The sequence below is a fragment of the Haliaeetus leucocephalus genome, unplaced genomic scaffold, assembly GCF_000737465.1.
Source record: "Haliaeetus leucocephalus isolate CR32 unplaced genomic scaffold, Haliaeetus_leucocephalus-4.0 Scaffold722, whole genome shotgun sequence".
In the NCBI taxonomy this organism is placed as follows: Eukaryota; Metazoa; Chordata; class Aves; order Accipitriformes; family Accipitridae; genus Haliaeetus; species Haliaeetus leucocephalus.
In genome coordinates, this window is record NW_010973158.1 from 2,189,438 (window position 1) to 2,201,291 (window position 11,854).

The 11,854-nt window shown below is 41.5% G+C and overlaps 1 protein-coding gene across 2 annotated transcripts in view; it reads right to left on the bottom strand.

Annotated features, from left to right (window-relative positions):
* Positions 1–11,854, bottom strand: part of RGS7BP (regulator of G-protein signaling 7 binding protein) — a 79,940-nt gene that overhangs the window by 32,568 nt on the left and 35,518 nt on the right. The window contains exons 1-2 of one of the 2 annotated variants that reach the window (XM_010580535.1): positions 11,651–11,809; positions 8,742–8,908 (exon numbers count right to left, since the gene is read on the bottom strand). In XM_010580535.1, the coding sequence (XP_010578837.1) occupies positions 8,742–8,908; positions 11,651–11,809 (326 nt within the window). Of the gene's footprint in view, positions 1–8,741; positions 8,909–11,650; positions 11,810–11,854 lie in introns of those variants that run through there. The other variant, XM_010580536.1, reaches the window with a different exon arrangement.

Consider the following 11,854-nt stretch of genomic DNA (forward strand, 5'->3'; position numbering starts at 1 on the left):
ATGGTGAAGAATACTCAGCATTTATGTGAGTTCTGAATCTCTGCTCCCCTGCACTGTTATGTGTTTTATATGCTTAAAAATCATGGGAGCAAGGACTAGAATACAAGTTATCCTTACACCAAGGAAGTTCCTCAACTGTCTTCAATGTTTACCTGCACTGGCACTGCTTGAAACCCAAGTACAGTGCAGACCTCCCTTGTGGAGGTCTACATTTTGCCTCCTGGTGCACAATACTCTGCCCACAGGGTCAGATGATGGCAGTGTGCCCTCTCCTTCCCCACAGTTACCTCACAGCTTCAGGTCATGTCACAGAGGAACAGCTATGTTGCTCTATGCCTGCCAGGGAGAATACTGCTGTTTGTGTTGATCCTTGAACATGGGGCAGAGTCCCTGGCTGCTGGGCTGGGACACAGATTCTCTTCTTTCTGTTCTGTTAGAGGACCCTTCACATAAGTGGCAGGCTTACCTGTCTGGCTTACACAGCACATGCAGTCCTTGAATGTCTTGGCAGTGGCAGTGCTGCACTGGAAAGTGCCATGAATGTGCTAGTTGAGTGTGAGATGGAAGAAAGGGGCAAATAATTGACTGACAAATATGATGTCCGTCCTCATTTTAGATCCCACTTTTCCTTGACTGTAGTCAGGGCATTTTTCTGGGAGGTATGTCTAGAAATTAAGTTGACTTACTTTCAGCTTTGGTTTAAAAGAAAGTGGCAGGTGCCACTGTGTTTTGTGAGGAGTCCAAAATTGTCAGTGTGTGTTAGGCTCTGAGGATGCTCTGACAGCATCTGTGGGATCAAGCTCATCAGAGCTTGGACAAGCGAGAATGCCTCACTTCTACCTGCTGATTAGGTTTACTGTTAAGCAAAGAAGTGCTAAGCTCTTCTGTTTTGTCAAAACTAAGTTACACTGTGTCACTGCAATTGTAGAAATTCCAGGCTTTTCAGAATTGCTGTTTCGGGCATAGAGAAGTAAATGCTAAACTCACTTTTAGGTATGTCTGCTGTTTACTAAATCTGGCCTTCAGTTATGAAAGACAGATCTATAAAGGGAGATACTAATACCCTGTATCTTCAAGTCCCAACTGCCTATGAGAGCACAGTTCCAAAGACAAAGGTACAAAGGAAAAGTGAGTCTGTAGAGGTTAGCTATTTTGAGAACTCCAGCTTTAGTAAGTAACCTTGTTTTCTCCTCCATTATTTGCTTTCTGAAATCACCTATTAGAACTTTAGGTATCTGACTTAAATGATTTCTTTTTCAACTTGCAACTTAAATTGAGTAAGCAGATTCTATTCTCAACAACAGAACCCACCTTAACTCAGTTCCACAGAAAATGGTCTTAGCTTTTCAATGTCCCTTTCCATCATTTTAGATGCACACAGCTTGTATAATTAGAAAAAATTTTGCAAAGGAATCTAGTAAGAACAATGTATGTGCATCTTATCCTCTTGAGAAAGGAGTAAGCTATGGTATACTTACTGAACTATCGTGTGCTAGTTTGTCTATAAAGTGTATGTTCACAAAATATCCATACCTGAGCTTACTTCCCAGAACACTGCCATGTAGACAAACTCCCATTAGTCAAAAATGGGATTTGAGTCACTGGCACAGGTGCAGTCTCTGATACACAGTAGTAAGTCTAGAATCACTTCATGACTGAGAGGAATTGGTGAAGATATTCCAGACAAAGTGCAATGCAGTCAGAATTTGCCCCTAGAATTTGATATGCTCAAAATCACAAGAAAAATTGTAGGCATTTAAGAAACTTACAGTAAATGTTTACAGAAGCTGAATGTATAGGTTGAGGGAAAATGAGACTTTATATGATAAGAATGCTCAGTAATGAACTTGCTCCAGATCCTGAAAGCTCTTCTTTGGAGGGAGACAAAGATCTCCCTGACTTTTGCCATTTTGGACAGTCCCAGTTAAGTCATGAGGATGACTGGCTGAGTAAGGTACTATTTAATGTTCTAAGAATTGCAGGATCTGGCCTGCCAGATTGCAACAACTCACTGAGATGATTTTAGTATATGCCTGTGAGTGTAAATGGGAAGTTTTATATTTCCAACAGTTTTCAGAAGCAGAGAATCTCAACATTTTGTACTAACTTAATAGGATTTTTAAGGTCTTACTGTTTTAAATATCTGCAATATTTTCACAAACCCCCCCATAGGAATTCAGGGGACATTATGCTGTTGGTATTATCGTGTATAACACTATTGATTCTAGCAGTGAATATTGATTGCTTTCTTTGTTTTCTTACATGTCATCACATTATTTTTAATATTTATTTATACTGTCATCAGGCCAAATACTGGTTATCATGGTACAACCTCTGTGAAGCAGTTGCCTTATTCTTAACTTTCATCTGGCTGTTGAAACAATGCTAACTGTAACTGAGGTAGAATACAGGGACAGTGCCTAGAATTCAGAACTCCAGGGATCAACATTAACATCACTTCCCCCAATTCTGACACATACACTTAGAGAAGTACAATGGCAGTGATTGTAAACACATCTAGGGAGGGCAGAGATCTCCATACATGCTGCTTGATTGGTGTCTAGCTTGGGCAGAGCTCTAGTCTGTTGCTCTATCTGCGGGCATTACCTTGGTTTTGATTCATGATTATAAAAATTCTTCCCTGTTGAGCTATGTGTTTGCCATAGTTTAACCCGAGCTGGCAACTAACCATCACACTGCTGCTCGCTCACTTCCCCTGCGGTAGGATGGGGGTGAGGACTGGAGGGGTAAAAGTAAGAAAACTCACGGGTTGAGGTAAGAACAATTTAATCATTGCGGGGGTGGGGAATGTAATGAAAAGGAAAATAACAAAAAGAGAGAGAAATAAAACCCATGAAAAACAAGTGATGGAAATGAAAAACAATTGCTCACCACCAAGTGACGGATGCCCAGCCTGTTCCCAAGCAGTGGACCCCTGGCCAGCTTTCCTCCTAGTTTATACGCTGAGCATGACATCATATGGTATGGAATATCACTTTGGCTTATTTGGGTCAGGGGTCCTGTCTGTGTCCCCTCCCAGCTTCTTGTGCCCCTCCAACCCCCTTGCTGGCAGGGCACCATGAGAAGCTGAAAAGCCCTTGACTTAGTATAAGCACTGCTCAACAACAACTAAAACATCAGTGTGTTATCAACATTATTCTCATCCTAAATCTGAAACACAGCACTATACCAGCTACTAGGAAGAAAATTAACTCTGTCCCAGCCAAAATCAGGACAGTGTTGCTACATTTTGTTTCTGCTCAGCTATACTGCCTGCCTGCAGTGCTTTATTTAACATCTGAAGTTAAACAGTTAAAATCGTTTCTGTTATGTCTGTCTTAATGCAGCTTTCATTAAGTTATAAGCCTGAAGTCTCCTTTTCTCTTTATTTGTAAAATACTTTGGAGCAGTCTTTTTTGTTTGCTTGTGTGCTTTAGAAAGCAGATAATAATTTTAAAGTTTCATAATTTGGGGAAAATTCACAGTTTAATAAAAATTTGGCCACAATTGGGTGTCAATAGATTGTTTTAACACAAGCTTAGGAACTGATCTAATAGTAACTCGGTCTGAAAAATTACCCTCTATTGCTTATTGAAAACATCAGAAATCTACTGTAGATTGCAAAGGAAAACAAAAGTAGAAATTACCTAAAACTACATATTTAAAGCAACACTATGGTAACATTTCTGTGCACTGAAATAAAGACAGGAATGCAATCAGGATGTGATTCTTAGGTCTATTTCCTTAACTTTTCTTGAACTCAGTGGAAGTTACACTAACAACTGTTTTACGAAAGTAACAGATGCACATCAATGTCAAATAAGGAAAGTTTATCTTGGAATTTTCCCAATGAGAAGATTTATGGTGACTTTTGTCACAGGCTGGAAGGGACATCTAGAACTAATCTAGTCCAACCCTCCTGCTCAAAGCAGTGCCAGCTAAAGCAGGTTACTAAGGACCATGTCCAGCTGAGTTCTGAGTATCTCCAAGGAAGGAGACTCTACAACCTCTCGGGGCACCTGTTCCAATATTCTATCAACCTCACATTAAAAAAGGGGTTTTAAAAATGTTTAAATCAAATTTTCTGTATTTCAATTTGTGCCTGCTGTCCTATCACTGGATACCACTGAAAAAAGTCTGCCTCTGTCTTCTTTACACTATCCCATCAGGTATTTTTTACACACGTTGATAAGACCCCCTTCCAAGCCTTCTCTTCTCCAAGCTAAACAACTCCGGTCTGTCAGCCTCTCCTTGTATGTGAGATGTTGCATGCTCTTAATCATGTTCATGGCCATCGACTAGACCCACTCCAGTATGTCCCTTTCTCTTTCCAACTGGGGAGCCCAGAACTAGACACAGAACTCCAGACATGGCCTCAACAGCGCTGAGTAGAAGAGAAGGGTCAACTCCCTCAACCTGCTTGCAACACTTCCTAATGTAGCACAGGAGGCTGTTGGCCCTCTTTGCCCCAAAGGCACAGTGCTGGCTCATGTTCAATTTGGCGTTCACCAGAATCGCCCAGGTCCTTTTCTGCAAAGCTGCTTTCCAGCTGGTTGGCCCCCAGCTTGCAGTAGTGTAGGGGTTTATTTCTCCTTGGATTCAGGACTTTGCAACACCAGTCTGAACAACAGAGGACAACCACCTTCAAAGCTATGTGCACACAGATGTACATTGCCATGCACCCCTGAGCTCCTCACGCAGTTTCATTTCATGCAAAAAAAAGTCACTGTCAACATATGTAACAGACTGCCACAGAGATACTTGCCAGTTCTGGTTTCAGTGTGCCAGGTGCACACAGAAGTACTTCCATTATGTAAGCATATCAAGTGCTTGAGAATATGAAAGGGACTTTTACAAAAGAGTGTACACACTTGTGCAGACCTGTATCTTAAAACACAGTTCTGAGTTATCTTTCCATTTACACCCCAGACTTAGTGTACTTCACCTATAAAGCTGACTCTCTATTTGATGACTTCTAAAACATCATCGGTCTTTATCATCTCATAAAGCAGACCGCCTTCCAAAACAGAGATTTGCACCTTTGTCCCCCATCTTCCTATCGTTACAAGTATTTTTCCTTTCTTTTCCTTTGGAAAAAGACCATGCTGACTTATTTTCCTGCTGCTTTACATTCTCCAGTTTTGACCATGACATCTGATACTGCAAGGGTGCACAATGTAATTAATTTATTTAATTTCTGATAAATTAATACAGCAGAAAATGTAATGAAAGGACCAAATCTTACTCACTTTCTTCAGAAGACAGTTCATTAAAAATCACTAAGAATTTTAGTATGAGTGGGGTGAGCAGGAACTGACCTGAAGTCCTGAGAAAACCTACACTGAAAGAAGAGTTTGTTTTGACTTGCATTCCTAAAAGATCATCAACTAGAACTAGGATATTTCAATTTAAATTATTTTTATTTCTAATTTTTATTCCCGGAAAGCCATGGTAATGTTGGTAAACTCAGGCATGCATCTGCTTTTTGATAAAATTTCACCTATTTCTACAAGAAAAATACGTAAGAGAGCAAGTTAAGAAGAGGATGTTAATAGCTATGAGGCCTTATTAAGTTGGAGACTGAATCTGAATTTTCTTTCTCAATATTTTTTTTTTGGTAAATTAATTTGTAACATTTTTAAACATACCACTGTGTAAAGATGTCATTATTCATCCTCAGCATTTTCTGAGACCTTCGTATTTAGACAAATCCTGAAAACTTCTGTGAGAACTCATATTTGTCAGAAACAAATTGTTCAGATGCAGCCTTTGGCTCAGGAAACCCCTAAACTACAGATTGGTGGGTAGTAGCAAGTATACTAGGGCAGGCATCGTTCTACGCACAGCCTGGTTTTTGTATGCTTTTTTACGAAATCTCTGCTACCGGCAGCTGTCAGATTTTAGCTGGATGGAGTGATATGGTCTAATCCAATGCAGACTTCATAAGGTTTTGTTTCCTTGCTACTTCCTTATCTTTGTCATCATCTCCTTTGTTTTTCTTTCCCTCAGTTTTTAAAATGTGTGGCTTTTACTTCCTCCATTTCCCTAGCTGAATCTCCTTTTGTTGGCATATCAGTGTATACTTTTTCTACAGCTACACCTGCAGTCTTCTCTTCTTGTTCATATTACACCACTGTCCCACTCTGATGTCCATCTAATATTCCAGAACTGACATGCCCATGATCAAAGCTTTTTCCTCCTCATTACTTCTATCCTGTTCAGTTCCTAATGCATTATCTGCACCTCAGCATTTCTTTCCTTTTGCACAATTCCCAAATTTTCTTCCAGAGCTGCCTTTCTCAGCACTAGTGGATCTGTTCTTGCCTCTTTCCCTCCAACTCTTTGCTCCTTTCCTCTTTGTTACCTTCCCTAGTCTTGTAGAACAGGTGCGATAGGAAGGGAAATAGGAGCCTCTTCTAGCTGCCTGAGTCTGGAGCACGTTTAAGAGTCTCAAATCCTGATGTATTCAAACAGGAAGCATAAAATGAAGCTGTCTGTCAATTTTCCAAGAAAGACATCGGCACAAACAAGATTAATGAACTTAATGTTGTCCTAGACAGTGATGCCAACTTCTTGAAAGAAAGAGTGCCCTGCAACAGCTCAGGTCACTTAGAGACTAACTGAAGATTACTGATGACCTTATCTAATAGAATGCTGATATGCAATGAAAATTTGTAGTCTAGTAACATGATTAGCTAACTGCTATTATTCTCTCTGGGTGGGAAAGCAATAGGCTTTCTTTAACAAGCTTTGGAAGACAGAATCGGTTGTGTTACCCAGAAGTCTGCACAGTGCAATGCTGTGTATTTTGAACTAAAGCAGTGAACTAAACGAGCTTTTGTCCCATCTGCTGACTACCAGTGGTTTCTGAGCAATACACTACCCTCCCAACTATTTAATACTGAGGATGATTTAATACATTCCTGTCCCTAAGTATTTTTCTTCCCAGTACTTTTTCCTCCTACCAAATTAGGTTGCCATTCCAGATCCTATGCCATATGCACTACATCATTCTTCCTGCTGAATTAAGGACTGAACCTCTGAGGCTATTTATTACTCCTCTCCTATTTCTTTTCTACACTGAATCCTTGCTGCACCTTCATCTCTCATCTTTCCTCACAGATACACCAAACAAGTTAAGTTGGCTTGTATGGCTTTCCTCAGCTGTAGGAGGGTGGGGATGTGAAGCACATCTTGTAAAATGTCTGTCAAACCAAATAAGTAATTTCCAGAGGGTTTCTAACACCTACCAGTTGTTATGGATATCACATTATTATCATAGTTATTTAAAACAGTTTTAGATTAGGTAAATGTCAATCTCCCAGCAACTGCACAACCCTCAGGACATCTTTGTGTACATGACAGACTCCCAACTGTGAAATGATTACTTTAAAAAAACTCCATACTTCTAAATGAGCACGTATTGATGGTTTTCTTTATGGGGGACAAAAAAAAAGATTAAAAAAATCGAAGTTAGGTTCTGCTATTCAGATGCATTATTTTGGTTTGTATTAGTCTCTCTTCTGAGTCTGAAAGTGCACAAGATCAATTGCACTACTGTTTGCTTCCACATTTTCAGTTCACTGGTTAAAAAGAACTGTATGTTTTGGTTGGTTGGTTTTTTTTAAATTTTCACAGACTTTAGTCACTTAAAAGCACGTATTTTGTTTGAGGAACAAATCAGAGGTCACAATATCAACTTAAGAGTCTTTGCAGAAGATCACATCTGAAAATGTTGACAGTTGTACTAAAATGACCAACCAGTGTTTTCTTCTGTTTATTTTGTTAGTGTGGTCTTCCCTTACAGACTAAACCTATGACAGATTTCTCATGTACATTGAAGTGATGAAAGAACTTCAACAGGCATTAGGCAGAGCTTCAAAAAAAGGAAGGTTTTTCCAGTGGTACACAATGGTTTATGGTGAATAAGGCAGGTGCAGAAAGTTCTGACAAAGTGTAGTGAGAGAGACACAATGCAGGAGGTACACGTGTTAATACAAAGGCCCCAGTCGCCATATTGTGAAGAACTCACAAATAATTAGACTTTGTGCAAGCAGCATTAATTCCCATTTTGTAAGGCACAGCTATTTATGCTGGCTTATCTTGTACTGAGGCATAGTCTCAAGTATGTGATGATACATTCTGTCACCATGGAAAGGAATGTATATAATGTAGTATCAAAGAACAAATGAAAACATTATATGCTGGCAAAGCTTCAATCCTTAGTTCAACACAAATAAGGATTTAAGAACATGTAGAATGTAAACACAAGTTTTCACAACAGTATTTGTATTTCCCTCCCTTATGTAATTTTCACCTAATTATTTTTCCCTCTAATTTTTTTAATTCTCCAGTTGAGCTGAGCTACTTGTCTCTAACTATTCAATTAGGTATACCCAATGAAGGACTGGGCAGAAAGCTATTGCTGTTTCACCCTTGCAAGGCAAGGCTTCTCCCTTGATCTTTTTAAGTTGTCTAGTGGTACAGACTAAAATCCTGCTCATCTTACATAAAAGCATCCAGTGAAATCAATAGGATACCATCTTGGTAAGAGAAACAGGATTTGACCCCAAATTGCACTATCATAAGGATACGAGCTTTCTGTATAATTTGTGGTCATACATCTCTATGCCTAAAACAGAAACACGAGTTAATGCTTTTGCTGAAAGTTTCCATAATGCAGTTTTTAGCAAAGATGTGCACATGAATACAGCTTTAATTAAACATAAGTAGACTCCTACCCAGAAATTGCTGCTAGTTTTTGATGAGCCTGATAGGCCATCTCACATCCTCGGGTTCGAGTTTTGTGCATTTCCGCGTGCAGAGATGGACAGGTGACCGAGACATCCCCAATGGAAATGACCAGCTCCCGATATAGAGCCACCTGGGTATTGAACTCCTGGACAAGCTGAAAAACAAAGAGGATTTACTTACATGAGACATTTAACTACACTGATAAAAACAAGTTTTTAAAAAACCATGCCCAATCTAGGGCTTGTTCCTGCTGCCCCTAGTTTCATGGCATACAGAATCAAGTGCCCAAGACTTAGTAAATGACTAGGGCCTCCGAGGCAGCTGCCTCTTCTGTGAGCTATAAATGTTCACTTGCAGGAAAGCAGTGTTTCTGCTTTTAATCTCTGAAAGTATTTGAGTTATTAGTCTTAAATATTAAGCAGACAAAAACCCAGCTGTTTTACTAGTAGCATGAGGTTATTTTTTGCTATCATAGAAGACAAAAATATCTCCAGAAATGATTGCCTTTGCTCCTCCTGCTTCCTGATTAACAGCACATTTAGGGATTAGAATGTAGCATTTGCTTTTACATTGGCAATTTTGCTAATTTATTTTGTAATGATTTCTGTTCTGTCACTGGCCTCCAACCTAGATTTCAGACTTAAAATTGATCTGAAGTTACCAGCTGAGATGATGTATCAGATGATAGACACTTTCCAGTTAGGATTCTAGAAAGCACTTTTTCCGATGTGTGTGTGTGTGTGTGTGAAACAAAGAAGTAAATAAACACTTCAACCTTTACAGAAATCTAATATCCAGCAGATACAGACGGATGCTATTGGATAAATGGGTAACTTCTACAGTGATGCAAGGATTATTCCTGAGGTCCACTGATCAGGTACATGGGATAATATTTTCAGGAAACGAAGCATTTACTGTCTTCCGAGAGAAAGGACATCTGACCATTTGCTCCACATGGTGGTGGGGGTGGAAGGCAGGGAGCAATAGAACAGAATATTTATTTATGTGTGTTTTGCTAATTTGATCTCAATTTCCAAACTACAGACAAGAGTAACTGCTCATAATTCTGCAGCCATCATTACCACCAGGAGTTCAACATATCCCAACATACAAGCATGCTAAAAACCTGGATTCTATCAGATCTACAAATTTTAAAAGTCAAGCCCTCCGATTCTCATAATCAGAGAATAAATGAGTCGCTTCTCCTGCAGTATTGCATTCTGACTCTTCATGCACCCCACTGTAATTACTCTGTATAACTGAGAACTAATATCAAGACTCTTTTTTTGGCCATACTCTCTTAAATTTCATTGTAAGCATAGCAAATAGGTTTCTCTGCTTCTGAAGCACCAAAACAATCCCAGTGCATTCCAGTACATCTGCACCCTCCCACCCCTAAACCCAAAACAAAACCAAAAGCGCACACCAAACAAAGCCCTAGGCACAATATTTGCTAAACCTGGCTTCAACTCTCTCATTCTGTAGCTTGGGAGAATGAATGCATGAAAGCAATGTAGAGAAAAAAAATTGTACTATGTTGTGACACAGCGTAATTATTCTGCACTAAGAAAAAGAGAAAAGCGACTCACCCTGCAACTGGTAACTGGCTGCACCAAACACATTTTGCCAGTTCTCACCTGACATCCCCTATCTAAACAGAGGACACATTCAGCCACCTCAGCATTGCCAGGGAAAACAAAACCACACTCGAGGTTGCAGCATCGAGACAGAGAATAAGAAAAAAACCCCACTGGTTTTCTCTCCTGAATCTTACTGCATCTTGACAACCCATCTGTAAATCATATTTTATTTCTAATCAGTGAATTCTACAAAGCTAGCACTTCTGTTTAACCAACGACATTATGCTGTCAGGAATGAGAAAAAAGGCAAGACCCAGCAGGATCCACTTGTTGGGTATATTTATGGAGCTACTGTGGCAGCTTTTGTTCCTTGGTGCGCTGGGAGTTGCTCCCGACTTTGAAGTATCAGAGTGGGTATCTGCCAGCACAGTTTGCAGTTATTAGAGGAAAAAAATTGCCACAATCCAGCAGAACAGAAGTAGCGGGTATATTTCCAATGCCAAGGACAGAGCTTTAGCAAGATCCAGATTTTTCAAGTAAAGTAGCAGCAACTTCATTTGTTTTCTATTTCTGTCATTGGTTAGAGGAGCAATTTGGGGGCCCAATGTCCAGCTGACTGTAGCTCAAGGAGCCAGACGGGGGGGGGTATGTGGCGCCAGTTTGGAGGAAAGTGTCAGGATCCAAGCATTTTGAACGTGAACGGAGAAAAATGTCACACCATAACGTTACAGTCCAAAAATAACATAGATGCAGGTGCTCGATCTGAGGTTTCCCAATTGCAACCAGCGACTCTGTGGAGGCTGGAAACAGGTACCACGTATGTCAGGGACAGAATTTCAGGGTCTCAGATTCCGAGCCCTGCTCCAGAAAGATTTTAGAGCAAGGCAGCAAGTGCAGCGATGCAGTGGAGGCAACTATTTTCCTACTTAGGCTTCAGTGAGCGCAAGTCTGGGGGCAGATTTGGCCCGATCTAGCAAAAAAAGCAACTCCCGCTGCTCGGCAGCGCAAGGCGGCGTGTGCTGGGGCTCCGTCTCCCGCTCCTGCAGGACCAGGCGCCCGGCTCCGGTCCCTGCCCCGACTGCCCCGCAGCACCCAGCCGGCTGCCCACAGGTCTCGCCTTCCCTCCCCTCTCCCGCCTTCGAGCCGCTACGAGTTAGGCTACAGGGCAGCACCCCCGGCGGGGACCGCAGTTTTAAAAATAGTGCAACTGCACGTGATGGGAATAGGCAAGCTGGCGGGAGGAGCGGCCCCGCCGCCAGCGACCAGAGCGCTCGGAAAGGAGGAAAACTAAGGCAAGCCCCGCTAGCGGTACCCACCATCTTGCAGTCATCCAGGGCTCGCTGGGTCTGGTAGGCGCTGTCGGAGCCGCTGCCCCGGCGTTCACTGTCGCGGCCGTGCGGCGAGGTCTTGCTGCCCTGGAAGATGGAGGCGGCGGAGCGGGGGCGCTTCCTGCGCCCGCTCGGTGCAGAGCTCATGCACACGCATCCGCCGCGCGGAGCCGCCCGCCGCGCGGGGCCCCG